At 43.1% G+C, this 21,348-nt stretch overlaps 1 protein-coding gene across 1 annotated transcript in view; it reads left to right on the forward strand.

Annotated features, from left to right (window-relative positions):
• The window catches only part of ttll12 (tubulin tyrosine ligase-like family, member 12), a 42,418-nt gene that overhangs the window by 15,131 nt on the left and 5,939 nt on the right, over positions 1 to 21,348 (forward strand). The window contains exons 6-11 of the mRNA XM_083757509.1: positions 447 to 523; positions 4,565 to 4,681; positions 6,886 to 7,080; positions 14,528 to 14,639; positions 19,820 to 19,971; positions 21,148 to 21,229. Coding sequence (XP_083613635.1) covers positions 447 to 523; positions 4,565 to 4,681; positions 6,886 to 7,080; positions 14,528 to 14,639; positions 19,820 to 19,971; positions 21,148 to 21,229 — 735 coding nt within the window. The remainder of the gene's footprint in view (positions 1 to 446; positions 524 to 4,564; positions 4,682 to 6,885; positions 7,081 to 14,527; positions 14,640 to 19,819; positions 19,972 to 21,147; positions 21,230 to 21,348) is intronic.

Raw genomic sequence — 21,348 nt, forward strand, 5'->3', positions numbered from 1 at the left:
GTAACGGGGATGGACTCCATCTCCTAGGGGTCTAGCACATTGTAACAGGGACAGACTCCGTCTCCTAGGGGTCTAGCACATTGTAACGGGGACAGACTCCGTCTCCTAGGGGTCTAGCACATTGTAACGGGGACAGACTCCATCTCCTAGGGGTCTAGCACATTGTAACGGGGATAGACTCCATCTCCTAGGGGTCTAGCACATTGTAACGGGGATAGACTCCATCTCTTAGGGGTCTAGCACATTGTAACGGGGACAGACTCCATCTCCTAGGGGTCTAGCACATTGTAACGGGGATAGACTCCTGTGTGTTACCGGCTGATGCCGACAATAAGCCACTCACAACCTGCTTCTTATTCTTCGACATAATGCTTGTACGCCTTTCTCAACACTGTTCTTATAACTGGTCTGTTGAACTCTGCCCCCCCCCCCCCCCTCTCCTCTAGATCATATCACAGGAGAACAAAGAACAGTTACCTTTGGATATCCAACCCTACACTGTCCCCAGTGACAAAATCCTGAAGTAAGTCTTCTTCGATAGCGCTTTGTTCCTTGTCTGCTGTGGTGGACAGGTATAACAGGTATGATCTGTGTACCTGTTTGATGGGAGAGAATGATGTAGGGTTGAAACCCACTGTCATAAATGAGGGTCAACCTAGGAGAAACCACTATAGACGAATCCAGGAACGGGTCTCATGGTCGCAGCTTACGTATTTCCTGTAGGCGGACTCGACGTAGCTGCGGGGTTTAAACCCTCACCAGGCGCACCTCTTCTACTACAGTGAACGGCAGAGTGACTGATGTTAGTCTGCCTCAAATGTTACTCTTTTACCTGCTTTTTACTAAACACTAACATAGTTTATGGCTGCTCCAACAGTAGTGGCAACATTAAAAAAACTAAAAAAACTGAGCCATAGAGTAATGGTTGAGACAAAGCAGTGAAAGGTCCTGAAAGATACATAACGTCAGTCTTACCCAATACCCAATATTTCTGTTTTATGAACACAAGGCTGCTGTACTTTATACCTCATACTTTAAATGCTTAGTATGAGGTATAAAATACAGCAGCGACCATGAGTCCCGTTCCTGGATTCGTCTATAGTACAAAGGGAAATTGAGGGGTGATTGTCGGGTCACAGTTCATGACCTTTGACCCTGAGGGTAGAGCCGACCGGCTCGAAACAGCCCTTTTTTAATGGTGGTAGTAAACCCATTACCATTGGTGCATCTTCAGTGCGGTCTCTATTTTTATAGCACGAATCACGTCGGAGCATCTGTCGCAACACGTGAGCTCGTATGTCGGTTATTTTCAGCGAGAGGTTTGGTGTAGAGGGGGAAAAAGAGGAGGCCACAATGAAGCATAATGGGGTTAAAGGCATAATGTGGCATACAGGAAGGCATACAGCATAATTAATAAAACAATTACAGGGGACTGCTAATGACTGCTAATGGCCACTGAAGACATTAGACAATTTAGGCATTTAGCAGTCACTCTTAATCTTTACATTAAGCAAGAACAAAAAGCATGGGAATACATCACATAAAAAGCATTTATCATGAAACATGTGTAAGCTAAGAACGTAACAGTGGAATATCTATATAATGAAACTACATATAAACTATACATCTATACTACTATGCTATACATCTGTACTATGACGTGCTATGACTACATGCAATGCAATTATAGTGCTGTCTACATAACATGCTATAAGTCTGTATCAAATGCTATCCAAGTCTACAGAAATGCTATCTAAGGTGGTAGGGTAAGTGCTATGGGCCATGATGGAGTCTGAAAAGGTGGGTTTTCAGACTACGGCGGTAAGATTGGGAGTGATGCTGCAGTTCTGACTGCGATGGGAAGTGCATTCCACAGTTTTGGAGCCAGAAGGGAGAAGAGTTTGGGACGTGTGGAGCGTTGTCCCAGTGCTAATGTACAGACGCCATGTTTCTGTTCTCCAAGTAGGGGAAAGGTCCCTCTTATTACTCTTGTGTGGGACAGAGAACACCATACAATTTGAACTTTGGTTCTATCACAAGTATTTCATAATCGCCTGATATCACCCAAATGTTCTTTCTTTTGCGCGATAATACTCACAGTAATATAATCCGTGGTGACGATAGAAAAAGTGTTTCGGTGGCGTGGGGTGAGGAGAGGATATGATCATGTACGTATATAATAGTGTACGTGACTGAAAACCCAAATCTGCTACTTTCACGGAACCTATTTTTGCCGAATGTTCACCGAGTATGACGTGCTCGGAATGTGTGTGTGTGTGTGTTGTTCACCCTGATTGGTCAGATGGTGTCCATGCAGAGTGCACTAGTGCAAAAGGTGACAAACATTTCAGAATCAGAATCAGAATCAAACTTTATTGTCACATCACATTACAAGTAACATGGGTGAAATTCTTGTTTGTGCAGCAGCTCATCATTGCAGTTAAAAAGAAAGAAAGTGCATAGTACATGACTAAACTACATGGTACAATATGTATGCATGTATAAAAAAGAATTAAGTAAAGTGATGTAGCCTAGTAGTATATATATATATATATATATATATAGTATTCTCTACTAAAAGGAGACCAGTTCAAACTGTCCGGCGTCACCAGTCCTAGTTCTTGTTCAGCAGTCTAATTGTTGACAAGTAGAAACTGTTCAAGAGTCTGGTGGTGTCAGTCCATCAAACATCATCACATTGTGTAAGCATCATGGTTTAACAACGTTTTAAATGTATTTTGTTATTTAACTTCTGGCCGTACATCACTATAAAGTATAAACCTTCTCAGCAGTCCTCTCTACTACCCTATCACCATCTGGGTTTATGACTTATCTTTCTTGTCTTAATCCATTTTGGGGCGGGAACCCCTTTTGGTGTTAGCATTATGCTATGCTTTAGCTATTGAAAAATAGCAGATCTACAAGCTCATAGCGTACGAGCTTGTAGGTCTGCTATTTTTGAAAAATCGAAGAACGACTGACATAGAAACATAGCTTTTTCAGAAAACTGTCAGGATGTAGAAGACATTTTTAAAGTTCTAAACATGGCGTCTGATGTTGGGAATGTTTGTCTCTTTTGATGGTCGACCAGAACGCCCCCTGTTATTGGCAGAGCTCCTCCTCCTCGTGTGTGTGTGTGTGTGTGTGTGTGTGTGTGTGTGTGTGTGTGTGTGTGTGTGTGTGTGTGTGTGTGTGTGTGTGTGTGTGTGTGTGTGTGTGTGTGTGTGTGTGTGTGTGTGTGTGTGTGTGTGTGTGTGTGTGTGCGTGCGCGCAGAAATACACTCTCTGCCCTCAGCCCTGCTCTGCCTCTTTCTGTGTGTGTTTTTGAAGAATCGTGAAAAGTGTCATGAAAGTGTTTGAGAACGACTGACATAGAAAAACTGCTTTTTCAAGAAAACAGTCAGGATTTAGAAGACATTTGCAGAATCGTTCCCAGGTCAAAATGGGTTAAGCAATATATCATATGTACTTTTCTCCAGGAGGTCCAGATGTACTGCATGATTGTAAGAAGTACCTCAAGGACTCATTTTTTTTCCGGTCTTTTGGCATCACACAGGAAGATTGTGTTACAGTTATATTATTACAGAAGATGGGTTGCATCACAGGAACTGTCATAGTCTTGTAATGCTTGCCCATTTTAGGTCGGCAAATAAACTGTAGATGTGACTGCACATTTATTTGTAGATTTCCAGGGGGGGAAATGCACACTATGAAGCGCTTTTGAGAAAGGCGCTACAGTATATAAATTAATGCACAATTTTCCATTTGTGTTTTGACAGAAAAGTGAGGCAGCAGTGTTTTGTCTTGTTCACATGTGGGAGGTTTTAATTGACTGAAATTAACCCATTTTGGGGCGGGAACTGATAGGGAATATATTGATTCTCTTAGATCTGTGTAGGTCTGTTCACAAACACTTTAAGGATTAGTTCATATATACACTTTAAATTTGCTTTGACATGTTTAATCTTCTAAGCATCAGCGTGTTTACAATAGGAGAGAAGGTGTGTGACCCAGCATTCCTGTTCGCACATAGCAGGGCTGAGTCACTCCCTTTTCTGCTCTGTTGGACACCCAAGGCCACGAGAGGCTTTGCCCGTCTACTAAATCTCTGGTTGAAGCCTGGTGACTCACTGGCCAGTCTGGACAGTGAGATCCACCTCGCATTTTTCCTCATGTTATGACGATCTCTCCTTCTGAGTGGTCGTGATCTCATCAAAGTCGACTTTCTACTTTTATTCAATAAACGACTACTCATGAGGCCAAACCTGCTGTCGGATACAACTTTATTTCACCCTGTGCCAAATAATTCCCCAACAGAACCCATTTTGGTGTTAGCATTATGTTATGCTTTAGCTGTTGAAAAATAGCAGATCTACAAGCTCGTAGCGCACCACTCGGTGGCGCGCTATGAGCTTGTAGATCTGCTATTTTTGAAAAATCGAAGAACGACTGACATAGAAACATGGCTTTTTTCAGAAAACTACAGGATGTAGAAGACATTTTTAGAATCTGATCTCGGGTCAGAATGGGTTTTAATGAACAGAATGTCTTTATTTGCCTCCAGAGTCTTTACAGACATGAGACAAGTCCGAGACAACCTGACGCATCCCCGTTTCCAGATGGCCGACACAGAGGAGGACGCAGACATCCTTTGGACCTACACTCACATCAGGGACTACAGGTGCATAACGGACACGACACACACACACTTGCATGACAGTTTCTGGACACTCTGGACACTCAAAAGTAGGCATGTAATGATATACACCTGGGAAAAACTGAATCCATCCTCTTCGGATCAAATAGTAAACTCAGCAAGGCAGATGGCTTCTTGGTTAGAGTGGGTGACAATATTATCACACGAAAAGATGAAATTACCTACCTAGGTTCCATCCTGGAGGCCAATCTTTCCGGTGATAAAATGGCCACCAACGTAATCAAAAAAGTCAATCAAAGAACAAGATTCCTTTACAGGATCTCCTCACTGGTCAGCAAAAACACCTTGAAGACCTTAACAGGAGCCCTTGTACAAGGTTTCTTTGACTATGCATCCACCTCTTGGTACCACAGCACCTCAAAGGCCCTTAAAACAAGGCTCCAGACCTCTCAAAACAAACTGGTCAGGCTCCTACTTGGCCTCACCCCCCGAACCCACCTCACCCCTGCCCACTTTGACAGGCTGGGATGGCTTAGGGTCGACGACAGAGTACAGCATCTTGCAATGGGTCTGGTCCACAAGATTCGATACACCACCAAGATACCCATGTACCTGTCTAAATACTTCCTTAATGTAAACGAAGTCCACACCCACAACACCAGAGGGAGTGCAACAAACCATGTACAACCCAGATTCGGCACAAACAAGGGACTAAATTCTTTTCGCTCCTATGCCACCAAAATGTGGAACGCCCTACCAACAGTCATTAAGACATGTGAATCCCTTGACTCCTTCAAAACCGCTCTCAAAGGGCACCTACGGATGGCTGCAATTCGAAACTGGCCTCTGTAAAATCTGAATCCCCCCCACCCCCCCACCCCATTTTCCCTCACTGTATATAGTATCTTTTCCCTTTTTTGCTTCCCATATGATGAATTCCTGTTCTGTTCTTTACCTACAGAGAAATGTCTATTTGTATGTCTCTAAATGTTTGTATGTCTTTAAATGTTTTGATGAATTGAACAATGTGGACCCTGTTGTAAACAAGTGTAATGCTTAATTGGGTCGTCCACTCACAGTTGACAGTCTTTGTATTGAGTTTGTGCTTAAAATGTACTGTAAATTCTACAAACTGTTAATAAAGATTTCAATCAATCAATCAATCAATCAATCAATCAATCAATCAATCAATCAATCAATCAATCAATCAATCATATATCGTATATCGATATTAATCCTGACTATTATGGAAAAAAAAAAGAAACATATTTTTTCCCCTTTTTTTTAGGGGGGCTATTGTGTGATGTCAAATGTGATGTGTCATATTGTGTGGTGTGTCATATTCCATCATATTCAAGTGCTTTTGGAGAGAAATGAGAGCACTGTAGAGGGGAGCTGTGTGTGTCTGTGACTGTAGATGGGAGCTGTGTGTGTCTGTGACTGTAGAGGGGAGCTGTGTGTGTCTGACTGTGCCCAGGTGATGATGGTCGTTGATGCTCATCAAGGAAGGCAATTATGTTTCTGCACTGTCAAAAGTAATGCTACTTCTTTTGCAATGTAGTTAAATAAAAAATCTCAGGGGGGAAGATAAATTATATAAAATAAAAAAACGGTAATCTTTCTTTAAAATATATATTCTTTTTAATATCGTGAAAAATCGTATCGTGATACGAATCGTATCGTGAGTTGAGTGAATCGTTACATGCCTACTCGAAAGCATTGCAGACTATTTCAGACTATGCTAAAACAGGTTTCTGAGGGGCACTGGACATTTCTAGGCTTTCTCTTGGCGTGTTGGTTCGGGTTAGTGGTGGTTGTTGGTCGCCAGGTGCCAGGAGATGCTTAGCCACACTGCCATATGCAGTTCATTATTTTGGGCGTTTGGGGACCCTTGATCTACTGTGAGTGGGGAGTGTTGGCTGATGAATGAATATCAACATGCTAATGCATCCTAATACTGGGGGGTCAAATTATGACAGGCAATTCCTCTTGTCAAAATATGACCCCCCCCCCCCAGTCAAAAAACACTTTGTTTGAAATAGACACTCATGCTTTCCAAGGTGTGATTTGGGGTGCTAAGGATGAATAAAAAATGAATATCAACATCTTAAAACCAAAATGTTGAATTGTGGGGTTTGAGCTCACATGCCCTTTTGATGTAAATCATAAGGGGGGGTAACTACCTGAAATAAATCCCAGCTGAAAGGAGGTTTGTCGTTCCCCAACAGGAAGATGAGCGAGGAGCGTCCTCACGTCATGACCAACCAGTTTCCCTGTGAGACCATCGTCACCGTGAAGGACTGCCTGGCCGCCGTCTCCAGGAGGGCGCGGGGAGGCCGGGGGGCGGAGTGGCTGCCCGAGACATTCAACCTCCAGACGGAGATGCCCCAATTCATCAGGCGTTATCGACAAAGACAGGAGAGGTTAGATTCTCTTTGGAGTTTCTTTTGTTTGTTGCTTTTGTTGTATTTGCTTTTTACTCTTTTTGAGTGGTGCAACCACTCCTATAGACAGCTCTGTGTGTGGCTGTGTCCCTGGGTCTGTCCCTGTGTCCCTGGGTCTGTCCCTGTGTCCCTGGGTCTGTCCCTGGGTCCCTGGGTCTGTCCCTGTGTCTGTCCCTGGGTCCCTGGCTGTGTCCCTGGCTGTGTCCCTGGGTCCCTGGCTGTGTCCCTGGGTCTGTCCCTGGCTGTGTCCCTGGCTGTGTCCCTGGGTCCCTGGCTGTGTCCCTGGGTCTGTCCCTGGGTCTGTCCCTGGGTCCCTGGCTGTGTCCCTGGGTCTGTCCCTGGGTCCCTGGCTGTGTCCCTGGGTCCCTGGGTCTGTCCCTGGGTCCCTGGCTGTGTCCCTGGGTCTGTCCCTGTGTCCCTGGGTCTGTCCCTGTGTCCCTGGCTGTGTCCGAGCACGGAAATAGTGTTATAGTGTTTGTTCACCACCAAGTGTCACTGTTGCACAGCCTAACACACAAGCCAGGGAGGAGGGCTAGTACAGTACAGTACAGTACAGTACAGTACAGTACAGTACACATTTCTGTGGTGTCACTGTCGTAAGCATCTGACTCTCATACCAGTGGGAGGAGGTAGAGCAGGGGTGGGCAACTGGCGGCCCGGGGGCCACATTGCGGCCCCCACCTTCACTGAATGCGGCCCCGCATGTTAATATCAGAATACTGATATTGATATATAGTATTGATTTCAGCTGTTACAATTCCAACCTCGCTTTAATTACGATTAATGTTGATTAATGTCAGCATCTGGATGGTCGTGTGAAAGAATACAGTGAAGGGATTGACATTTGACATAGGCTATGCATTGCAAGAGGGGGGAGGGTGAAAGAAGAGGAGACTGAGGAGGATGGCGTTCAGAGACGTGAGAGACAGTTTGTTATGTTTGGAGCTCCCGTTCCAAGGTCTGTTGTGTCCTCTGGCTTTGTTTTGGACTCTTATCTCCTGTCCTTGGTGGAGGTGGCCCTGATCGGTGACGCAGGAAGCATGTTTTACCACATGAATTGTCTAGTTTGTAGATGGTCCGATTCCCTCCACAACATCCAGCATGTTGTGGTGGGAGTAAATTAGCTCCACAGCTGCACACTCGACTGTTTTGGCAGTCGTGTGGGGGGGGGGGGGGTCCCAACATTTGTAAAATATTTTCTCTCATAATGTGCTGATCTATAAGGTTGATCTGAAGTTGTTGGTGTATTTCCAACACAGACGAAATGGCCAGTTGATGCGAGCTTTGTTTGACACAACACCATTCCAATCCTGCAACAACACCATTCCAATCCTGCGTCTGGATAACAGATGTGCTTATGCCACGCAGCAGCGCAGCTCTCCCTCTCTCTAACAGGAGAGAGGGTTATGGAGAGAGGTTTGGGAATGAGGGTCAAATAAGGCCTAACCTGTGTACTATTCTGTATTTAGCAAGGTGCCTATGCTTAAAAGTACATAGGGTGTATAGGATACAGTCCATAGGATACAGTCCATTGAACAGGGCATAGTGTATACAGTCCATTGAACATTAGGGGTACATGTGGAATTACAGTATATAGTGCCCATTATAGTACAGGCTGAATATGTATACAGTTCAAACCCGGGGGTCTCTCATACCTCAATTATTCCCCAACAAAGTATGTCAAACCCTTATACCAAAAGTAGATTGATTGATTGATTGCAAATGTTATTAACAGTTTGTAGAATTGGTACAGTTCAACAAGTACAGGTCAATTCAAAAACTGCTACGAGGATAAAACCAGAAGAAGCACTAAGACCTGTTTACATCAGGGTCCTTCATTTTCAATTCATCAGAACATTTAAAGACGTACAAATATACACTTCTATGCAACAAAATAATTCATTAAAAAAGAAAGTCGCCTGTAAGTGCTCCTTGAGAGCGGTTTGGAAGGAGTCTAGGGATTCACATTTCTTCGTGGCTGTTGGTAGGGCGTTCGACATTTTAGTGCCATAGGAGTGACCTAAATTTAACCCCTTGTTTGCGGTGTAGGGAATCTTGTAGACTCAACTCTCCACCCTAAGCCATTCCAAATGAGTGGGTGTGAGTTGGGTTCTGGGAGTTAGGCCAAGTAGTAGCCTTGTTTTGGGATGTCTGGAGCCTTGTTTTTAGGGCCTTTGAGGTGCTGCAGTAGCAGATCCACAAGGTCACTAACTCACTCGTCACTACTCATTGAGCTTAAATCAACTCGACAAATCTCTGAATTATTTATAGCTAAACTAAATGTTGTTAAATGGCAAATCGATCGCACAGCTCGGCTCCTGTGGATTGTTCCATGTCATTTAACGAGACACAGCTGTATTGTTTTCACAGTTTTATTTTTTATATATATATTTTTATCCCACGATTTTGTAACCCATTTTTCACCCCTGTGTCAATCATCTAATGTGATCCTGGGCTCTACACACCATCCACCAACCTAGTCCCCATATATGGGGGACAAGGGGAGAGCAACGGACTTGAACTCATGCTTCCTTCATGCCTGAGTGTCCAAGTTGCTCCTTTACACCTGACAGGGGGGAGTTTCCCTGGTTGGACGTAGCGCGTGGAAGGAACACGTTATTCCAACCAGTTCCTTTCCCCTCCATCAGGCGCCCCGGCTGGCCAGGGGGAGGCAGTTTAGTGACCAGGATTACTGCATGTTTTTTGTGAGGGTACCTAACCTAGGGGACACGGGGAGAACATGCAAACTCCACACAGAAAGGCCCTTTCGCCAACCCCGAAAGCGGGAGGAGGAAACACGCCGCCAGCACCCACAGCGTCCCGAGCGGGAATCGAACACAGGACCTTCTAGCTGTGAGGCGACAGCACTACCAACTGTGCCACCGTGCCCTGTTCTTTCACAGTTTTTTGATTGATTGATTGAAATATCTATTAACAGTTTGCAGAATTACAGTACATGTCAAGCACAAACTCAATACAAAGACTGTTAACTGTGAGTGGACGGCCCAATTAAGCATTACACTTGTTTACAAGAGGGTCCTGTCCTGTCATTTCCACCTGTTTGTACCCACTAACACTGATAAAGGTTGGTAGACTGCTGCTGTGGATCATAAACATAATTTAAAAAATATATATCCTAATGTTGCGGGGCAGATGAACAGATGCAGTCTACCATTCATTGTCAATGGAAGCCAGCGACGTGAAGCTACGAAGCAGCCATGACGCGTGAAGCTGCCGCAAATGATGACGTTTTTGCATCTTCTTCTTTATGTGTATTATCTGAATCGGGCACCCGGTATATTCAGGAACTTCTCCACTGTCCTCAAGTTGAGCGAGCCTTTCCCTTAACCCATTCTGAGCGGGAACCCCTTTTGGTGTTAGCATTATGTTGTGCTTTAGCTATTGAAAAATAGCAGATCTACAAGCTCATCATTACGAGCTTGTAGGTCTGCTATTTTTGAAAAATCGAAGAACGACTGACATAGAAACATAGCTTTTTCAGAAAACTGTCAGGATGTAGAAGACATTTTTAGAATCTGATCTCGGGTCAGAATGGATTGAAGTGAAACGACTGTCCCGTTGCATCATCGCTGTGGACTTGGCGTTACTTCAGCCAATGCCTTTGTTGCCTAACGCTGGTCACGCCGGTGCTGTATGATATGGAGAGAGTGTGCACACACTACTGCAACATTTCACCCGACTGACCTAAGGAACTGTCATGGAACTTTTTAAGCGACAAGGTGAAATAAAGTCAGGTCTGAGAGCTGTTTGGCCTCATGAATGGTTTTTTATTAAAACAGAAGATTTAAGTCGACTGATGAGAACGCAAGTACCTCTTATGGAGACAGTTGCGTATAACATGAGGAGGAAAAGCAAGTACAGTCATATATATAGATTGGACAGAACAAGAGAAGAGGTGTGTCTCTCTGATAAAGTGGTAAATATCCCGACTGTATGCCAGGAGCAACCAGCTTGTAGCAGAGATAGACGTGGCCTTCGACTGTGGCAATTAGTAGGAAAAGGAGTGAAACATGGACACCGGGGCCTGATACGTAGGTACAGAGAACCCTGATGTACAGTATGTTCACTGCCTCCCCTACGAATCCTTACGCTCAATCGAGCGTACACGTCCTGTAGATAAAAGTTTCAAGGTTTAAACATTCCAGTGAAATTAAAGTCATTATTTTTCCCTGACAGAACGAGTACACCAACGTTTTATGTTAGAAATGTTTAGCATGTAGAAACTGCCGGCCATGCCCACCCGTCATCACAAATGGCATGGGCCGTTTTTAGCCCCAATGACAGTTTTTTTTTGCAAAACTAATGTTTGAAAAGGATTCTGCATCATGAAAACCCCCTAGTTTGACACATCACATGCTACATAAAGCATGATGACATTTCGAATATTTTGCCTTCTATAGGCCAATTATGAAAATTGCTCTATTATGCAAGTTAGCATCCGGCAGTTTCTACATGCTGGGGGACCCATACTCAACATTTATAACATAAAACCTTGGTGTACTCAACATGTCCACAATGGGGCTCTATGGGCTGGCTATACTAGACTAAATAAGAACTGAGAACTGACAAAGTCAAGTCAGTGAAGTATACAAATGAAGGGTTTAGTGAAGTGCCCGTGGACAAAGTACAAAACCAACGTGGCAGACTAAAAATCCCCCCGAAGTGCGACACAGATCTGTGTCGCTTTTTTGTACCCTCGTGCAGATGTACATACGTGCTTGGTCAGCATACAAGAGAACAGAAGGGGAAGTAGTAGACACTAGGGGGGCGTAACGCATGTGGAGGAACACACTATCCTCCCCCCTGACCACAATCTGCCTTAAATTGACCAGCGGTTGACTCTGTGTTTACCCTGAGCCACAGGGGGCATTACTACACGCAGTTGGAAGTTGTGCTATCTGGTTGATAAGAGCAAAAAAGGGAGAGGTCTTCCCTTAAAGCCAAAATAGTTTAAAACCGTTAAAGCAGCTGTTTAATAACCACATTTTACATTCAAAAAGAGTAGATCTACAAGGTCATAGCACGGCACGAAGTGACACGCTGTGAGTTTGTAGATCTGCTCTTTTTTTATATCTTGAAAATGTGTGCAAATCTTTGAATATCTATATTTTTAAAGCGAACATTCTTAACTCAAATATTTCTTGCTTCTGGGAGGGGGGGCCCTGGAACAGACACTTCCCATCTCTTAAAGGACAACTTTAGTTTTTTTCAACCAAGTTTCATGTTTTAGGTTATTAGAGAATGTAAAAGATGATTTTTCATTTGCTGCTTTCTTTCGTTTTAGGGATTTTAGCTGTTTTTGACAGGTGAGCGGGGGCATTAGACTATAGTAAATAATAAAAAAAGAAATCGCTATAAAATGTAAAGAACATATTTAGCCCTGTGCTCGAATGCCCCCAGCCCCTGTCAAAAACAGCTAAAATCCCTAAAACGAAAAAAGCAGCAAATGGAGAGAAAAAAAATTACACTCATCTTTTACTTTATCTAATAACAACCTAAAACATGAACCTTGGTTGAAAAAAACGAAAGTTGTCCTTTAAAGGTATATTCAGTGATTTCACTTAATTCAAATATCACTTATTTTTTTGTTTTGTTGTGATAATCCTCCCTACTATAGAGTGTGCTGACCATATAAGGAGTTCCTCCCTGTCCCCAGTTAACCCCTGGGGGTCAAAAAACCTTAGGTTTCGTTTTTGACTCTCTATCCTGATTGGACGAAAGGCTTAGGTCCCAGCCAAAAACGAAACCTAAGGTTTTTTGAGTGAAATCACTGAATATACCTTTAAGTCATATTTATCGATGTGTCATTGTGAATAGTAGACGGTACACAGCGAGTCAGCACTGTCTGCTTGAATGATGAAACACGTGGATGATGATGACACATGGTGTTGATTATCTTCTATCTATGCTAGTGTGAGAAATACAGGTTTGGAAGGTATTTGTTGCATCTGCCTCAGGACTTAATGGGTTTAAATATAGACTCATAGAAGCAATCAAACACAGGATGTACTGATACTGTCCACACCACACCCACATAACTGGTGTCTCCTGTTCAGCTTGTCTTGAATTTCACCATTTTGGGGGGTACTTTCCACCAGGCCATCTCTGACGAGGTTCCCTTTTCACTATTTTAGGAGAACTAACGCAAACCATTACACAGACTGTCACTTCTCCTTCACATGAAGTACATGTTCACACTACCCCTTTTTCCCCTCACTGTATACGTTTCTTTTCCCTTTTTACCTCCTTTATGATGAAATCCTGTTCTGTTCTTTGACTATATAGAAGTGTCTATTTGAACGTCTCTAAATGTTTTGATGAATTGAACATGGTGGACCCTCTTGTAAACAAGTGTAATGCTTAATTGGGCCGTCCACTCACAGTTAACAGTCTTTGTATTGAGTTTGTGCTTGAAATTACTGTAATTCTGCAAACGGTTAATACATATTTAAATCAATAAATCAAACCATAGTACATGTTGTTCTCATATCCAATTTGGTTATGAACCAGAAAGCAGAAAAATGCTGCCTTATTTGTTCCACTTGGGAAAGTATTTCAGTATGTTCACCAATAATGACATGCTTAAAATAGGCATGTGCAGGTTGAAAGTGATTTAGTGAATGTTTTTTAACTCGTATCTTTGCTTCTGGGGAGTCCCAGGAACAACATATTTTCAGATGGGGGTTGGCGGCCAAATATATATATCATTCTAGGAGTTTTTTTCATTTCAGAAAACTGTTTTGAAGTCGGATCAAGTCTTGTCTACACACGCCAGCATTTCTTCTATTTATTTATGCATAAGCGAGTGAGCCAAAGTAGCCTCTATTCTACAAGCTCTCTCAATGCGTCGCAAACGCATTTCAAAGTGGTCAAACTAGCATTATGTGCAGAAACATTCCATAAAACCCTATATATGGTCTCAGATATTTCATATAAAAGCAAACTTTAACCCATTTTAGGCAGGAACCCCTTTTGGTGTTAGCATTATGTTATGCTTTAGCTATTAAAAAATAGCAGATCTACAAGCTTGTAGGTCTGCTATTTTTGAAAAATCGAAGAACGACTGACATAGAAACATAGCTTTTTCAGAAAACTGTCAGGATGTAGAAGACATTTTTATAATCTGATCTCGGGTCAGAATGGATTTCTCAGGTGAAAATGGGTTAATTGACATATTGTGTCAATTGTTCAGGAAACGACGCTAGTAGTAGTGTGGGACTGTGGCGGAACACTGTTTTCAGTCGTAACATTTAATTTAGCTTTAATCCATGACTTCTCATTTATTTGTTCCTGTTCTCTGCTCTCCTGTACTCTTGAATTCTCACGTCTGTAACTCTTCTCCAGGGGAGAGGACAACTGTACTGTACTGTACTCTTGAACTCTCTTGTCTGTAATTCTCCTCCAGGGGAGAGGACAACCACTGGATCTGCAAACCCTGGAACCTAGCACGGGGACTAGATACACACATCACAAACAACCTCAACTACATCATCAGACAGAGAGAGAGCATACCGAAGGTACACACACACACACACACACACACACACACACACACAAGTGTGCGCGCAGCAGTGCACGCATTCATGCTTGCGAGCCCACTTAGGCCTGACTCACACCTTTACAACAGATTGTTGTATAGCTGATGCATGAGACTTGTTTACAGATGCAAGCTCGCAATGGATTTCCAATGGGAGTCACATGGTTTGATACAACATTGTTGTTGTATGAGGGGGAGGGGGCGCAGTCGAAACACAGCCGAAAGCCGTACAACAAAAATGTTGTGTCAAACCATGTGACTTCCATTGGAAATGCATTGGGGTGGCCATGACACTTACCCTTTGTTTACATCTAGCATGCATCAATGTTGTATGCTAGATGCGAAGGTGTGAGTGAGGCCTTACAGCATTTTGCCAATGTGTAATAATGTTGTCAATGGCCACATGCCCATGTTCTGTCATTCTCAGGATTCAATATTTTGAATGTTTACAATGTATGAAAGAAAACAAAATCGAAGTCCCACACACTGTCTTCTTCACTTACAGCAGTAGTTTATTAGGCTACAACGTTTCAGTCTATTATGACCATGAGGTATCTGTACAGTTTATTAGGCTACAACGTTTCAGTATCTGTACAGTTTATTAGGCTACAACGTTTCAGTCTATTATGACCATCAGGTATCTGTACAGTTTATTAGACTACAACGTTTCAGTCTATTATGACCATCAGGTATCTGTACAGTTTATTAGACTACAACGTTTCAGTCTATTATGACCATCAGGTATCTGTACAGTTTATTAGACTACAACGTTTCAGTCTATTATGACCATCGGGTATCTGTACAGTTTATTAGACTACAACGTTTCAGTCTATTATGACCATCAGGTATCTGTACAGTTTTATTTCCCTCATGTTGCACTGGTTTCCTGCGCCTACACACCTGTCCCAGTAGGTGTGCAAAAGGACTTTTCTCTATAAATGTTACAATGTATACCATATACAGTGTACACTGTTTGTTATGCTTTAGCTATTGAAAAATAGCAGATCTACAAGCTCATAGCGCGCAACTTGTAGGTCTGCTAATTTTGAAAAATCGAAGAACCACTGACATAGAAACATAGCTTTTTCAGAAAACTGTCAGGATGTAGAAGACATTTTTTTAATCTGATCTCGGGTCAAAATGGGTTAATTCACACATACTGTACATACATTCATACATAAGAGGGAAAGACCTGTTTTCGAGAGTATGCCAGTGAGTTCTAGCAGCACGATCCCCATTTATACAGTCTGTGAGTGGGTGTGGGAATGTGTCATTCACCCCCCTGGGTACACGCATAACATCCCATGATGAAACACACGCTCACTTCACATGCTGAGTGACATTCTGCCGCAAGTCTTTGTTGTCTAAAAGGGGACACTCCCCTTTAAGGGGATCTAGTATCTAGTGAACACATGCTCACTTCACATGCTGAGGGACATTCTGCCGCAAGTCTTTGTTGTCTAAAAGGGGACACTCCCCTTTAAGGGGATCTAGTATCTAGTGAACACATGCTCACTTCACATGCTGAGGGACATTCTGCCGCAAGTCTTTGTTGTCTAAAAGGGGACACTCCCCTTTAAGGGGATCTAGTATCTAGTGAACACATGCTCACTTCACATGCTGAGGGACATTCTGCCGCAAGTCTTTGTTGTCTAAAAGGGGACACTCCCCTTTAAGGGGATCTAGTATCTAGTGAACACATGCTCACTTCACATGCTGAGGGACATTCTGCCAGGGTTCCCACGGTCAGGGAAATGAACCATTTCCAGCCCTGGGAAAGTTTTGGAATGAATCAAATGTATTTTTGGAAAATGATATGGACATACATTGGCTATTGATTTTGTTTATATTTGACGAGTGCCCGCGGCCGTACCTAACAGCCGTGCGCACCCCCAGACCCCAGTACAGTGTGTACGCTACTCCACACAGCTGGTTGAGGGTGTTAATTTATTTATCTGCCTATTTACCTAAGTATTAATACCTTAGAGTACAAGTACCATTGCTCTTTGTGTCATGGCCTGAATGTACAATAATAAAATTAATTATTACTTGTGACCAACCTATCTTTGTGAATTACATTAATATGAAACAAACCAACGATTCTTTAGTTTAGAGACCACCACCCTATAGAGCTAAACCTAGAATCGTGATATCATACTTTAAGACAGAGTTCTCGTTACTGCAATGCACGCATACACAGACACAATTGCTTGCTCTCAAGCAAATTCCTCTCTCTCTCAAAGTCCAGTGTCCCCTGCTAACATCAGTTAGCAGGCAGGCTTGGTCTAAAAATACCCTGATGTACTTGGTCAGACTGTGCAGGATGCAGCTTAATGGCAACGACAGTCAATCATCATGCGGTATTCTTATTTTCAACCAAGGCAACACTACTACACTTCCCTATAACCAGGGACGGAGAGGTTTCCCTACTGTGTCATGTAAATACCTATTTACACCAGTTACTCACCAACAGGGTAAACTCAGAGGAAACGGCGGAGGAAAAATACCAAAAATCTTTAAATGGAAAAATGCATGAGAGTCAGACAAAACTGTTTAAGTAGAGGTAACAGTTGTTTAATATCCATAATAGTTCATTACAGAAAAATAGCACAGAGGCACAAAGCCCCGAAAGTAAAAAAGAGTATACAATACAAAAATCTGTATTAAGTTGTCAGCTCGGGTGAACCAAGGAAGAGAGAGCTCTCTCCCTTTATCATAAACATTTATACTGTTGATGCATGCAACTTTCCCCGCCCGTCCGGACGTGTCGTCTCTATAGTCACATTTCAATACACCCCTTAAGCATAAATTTGTGCTAAACATTACAGTTCCTACATACTACCATATTTGGGCCTTTAATAGTGGTTTATCATATGCTGTAGGTACATCTCTATATGCCCTCTCTCTGCTGTATGGAGAGGGGCCTTTGACTTCCTGTCAGGTCTAACTGCCTCGCTCGGCTGTCTATGCACTCACTCCCTGTCTCATACAACACAGGCAGCGTCCATTACACTTTCACATTAACCAACATAAATCCATCCAGTCGGCGCAGGAGGGTCGACCGTAGCGTGAGAAGGCCCCCGTCCATGGTTCGGCCACTCAGCTTGCTGGGGCGGTTGTGGCGGTACTCTCAATGGCGCCAGCGCGGCTGGATGAGTTGTAGGGGAAGATTTAAGGATCCCTTCATCGTAGGCCCATCTCGGTCCACTTTGGGGACGATATACTGCTCCGTCCATACTCCCACGGGTCATCTCATGAGTTGGGTAGCGTGGGGGTCCCTGCGACCCTCTCCTCCCTCGGTAAGATCCTCGGTACCGATGACTGCCTCCTCTGCTCCACTCTTGTCTCCTATGGGGGGGAGGAGGCGGGGGTGGCTTGTGGGTTCGCTTCGATGTGGCACACGGGGTCATCTCTGAAGTCAGGGCAGGGCCGCCCTGGCTCTCAACAATATTATATATAAAAAGTCCCATAACATTACTCAAGTCGAAATATGTAACACGTTATACATAAAATGTATATACGTAAAATGCAGTGCTGCGCTGCACGAGTTGCGCTAAGAAGAGTATGTCCTAATGTATACAGGATGTCATGTGACGACAAATAACCGATAATAGAGATTAATTGTTAAAAAATGTGTGAGAACCCTGTACTGGGTTTACCTTTTTCAGAGCAGACTGTACAACATTGACAATACATAATAAAGTCATTCAACTGTACAAAGGATACGGATATGTCATAAACATAATTTGTGGTATGTGCTGATGCATTTGTATCAAGTTCACTTGATATTTTCAATTCAAAGAGCTTTATTTGCATGAGAAAACATATACATTGCCAAAGCAAAAAAGTGGAACAATACAATCAAAACAAAATGTATGTATGCACAGAGGTCACTTGATGCTATCTCTCACACCTCTTCACACAGATAACAATGTTTACAAAAGCTGGTGTGTGTGTGAACAGCGTAGGCGGTTTACACACGGAATTCCGAAGCCCGCTACAGAGGATATGCGCGTGACATAATCACATTCATCAAACCCGGAATGTACTGTATGCGGGAACACCTACTGAGTGGCAAAACACTACTTTCTTTCTGGCCTTGACAGCCCATACATCCAAACAGAGAAGTCATATCTGATTGCATTAAACCATATTAAAAAACGTTAAACTCACTTTACCACTCACTCTATTCCGACCCTCTGCCATTTAGACGCACTCATTACTAACACTGTCCCTAACCCTAACCTAATTAAAATTAAACACCACATTTCCACAAGGCTTAAACCATACTAATCCATTACAGGGAACAGGGTAGTAAACAAACCATTGAATCCTAAACCTCTAAATTGCTCTCAATTATAGCAGAGCCAGGACAATAGCAGAAACACAAAGACATTTAGATTCTAAATCAAAAAGACAATGATCTGATGGTCTGAGGGTGATCACAAAGGTAATCACACTTTAAACATTGACCTCCAGACACCAAAGATGGCGAAAGCAACCATTCTTTGTTCTGTACTCATGCAATAGTATGTTACAAATTACTAAAGTCCTTAAACCAGAAACCTAACCGCACACGGAAGTCACTACGCAACCCTGTTCCCACTGTATTATCAACGGTCCATTGTGTGACCTGCCAAGTAGTATATCACTGTGGATTGTTAAAAGACAATGGTTGCAAATAGCCTGCATCCTTTGATTGATTGATGATTGATTGATTGAATACTTTATTGGCAGACACAGAGATTAAAATAGGGTGCATTTTGCATCCCAAAACGCAGGTTATAGTTAGATTATATGGGCAGATTGCACATTGTTGCATGGGTTAGGGTTAGGGCTGCACTGTTATATAATATGTGTTGGCGGTATTCCCAGACATTCTTCTTCTTAATATAGTCCAGATGCATCCTTAAAACTGTCACATTGCAACAGACTGTTGCAATGAAGTGTTGAACAGTGTTTGAAGTGTTGAAAGTTCTGCTTATTATAAGCGACTTTGGGCTACACTTTGGTGCCGCACTATGAACTTGTAGATCTACTACTTTTCAACAGCTGAAGTTTAAAAAGTGGTTTAAAGTGGGTTTTAAAAGCTATAAGGTGACACAGATGCGTCCCCGGGTCTGAACGGGTCAGTCACATCACATTGTGTTTCCTCTCCAGGTGGTGTGCAAGTACCTCGAAGACCCGGTTCTGTTTGAGCGAGAGGAAGTGGGTCTGGTGAAGTTTGACATCCGCTACATGCTGATGCTGCGCTCGGTGCAGCCGCTGCGTCTCTACGCCTACAACGTCTTCTGGCTGCGCTTCTCCAACAAGTTAGTCACATTTATTTTTTTATATATTTTTTTTATCCCACGATTTTGTAACCCATTTTTCACCCCTGTGTCAATCATCTAATGTGATCCTGGGCTCTACACACCCTCCACCAACCTAGTCCCCATATATGGGGGACAAGGGGAGAGCAACGGACTTGAACTCATGCTTCCTTCATGCCTGAGTGTCCAAGTTGCTCCTTTGCACCTGACAGGGGGGAGTTTCCCTGGTTGGACGTAGCGCGTGGAAGGAACACGTTATTCCAACCAGTTCCTTTCCCCTCCATCAGGCAGTTTAGTGACCAGGATTACTGCATGTTTTTTGTGAGGGTATACCTACCCTAGGGGACACGGGGAGAACATGCAAACTCCACACAGAAAGGCCCTTTCGCCAACCCCGCCTCGGGTATGGGCACTGATGACTTGGAAGAGGAAACACACCGCCAGTGCCCACAGTGTCCAGAGCGGGAATCGAACCCAGGACCTTCTAGCTGTGAGGCGACAGCACTACCAACTGTGCCACCGTGCCTTAGTCACATTTATTATCGGTTCCTCCGCCTCAGTAAGAGCACATCATGTGCTTTATGCATGTAATGCCTGGCGTATGAGTCGCATGGTTAATTATTGTACTCACAACTTTGTCGCAGTGCTGATGTTGACGGCACATTCCGATTTAGTTTGGTCATAAATAAGGCTTTGAATGAAAAGAGGATGGAGAAAGAAGAGGACGTTTTAGTCGTCTGAAAATTTTTGGTTTTAGTCGACCAAATATAAGATTTTTGTCGTGTAAGTCTGCGGTTGATTTAGTCAGAAAAAACATATTTGGCAGGCCTTGATGGCGTCATAATGACTGATTTTATGACTTGGTTGTCTATGACTTGACATGTTAGGCAGGGACTAGTGGAGAAGAGATCCAGTAGAACTAAACTTCTGGTTCCCTTCTCCACTAGTCCCACCCCTGACATTTTAGTCAAATTTTTATTTGTTTGACGAAGTTGTTGATATATTATATTTAGTCTTAGTTTTGGTAAATAGCTGAATTTTTTTCTCGTTTTCGTCAGTGAAACATTTGTTGTCATGGCTTTAGTCGACGAAATCAACACTGGTGTGTGAGACATTATTAATATTAATATGAGACATGGTTATTGTGATTCATACTGTGTTGACCTTCCATACCAGGCCTTTCTCCTTGGACCACTTTGATGATTATGAAAAGCACTTCACCGTCATGAACTATGCAGAGGGAGTGGAACTGAAACAGGTGATCCTTCCTTACTACTGTACCTCCTACTGTTCTCTCACACACACACACACACACACTAGGGATGCCGTTGATTAATCGATTTTCCGATTAATTGTCAGTCTCCGAAATCGATTTTA

The sequence above is a fragment of the Protomyctophum parallelum genome (assembly GCF_964188405.1).
Source record: "Protomyctophum parallelum genome assembly, chromosome: 22".
NCBI classification, from domain to species: Eukaryota; Metazoa; Chordata; class Actinopteri; order Myctophiformes; family Myctophidae; genus Protomyctophum; species Protomyctophum parallelum.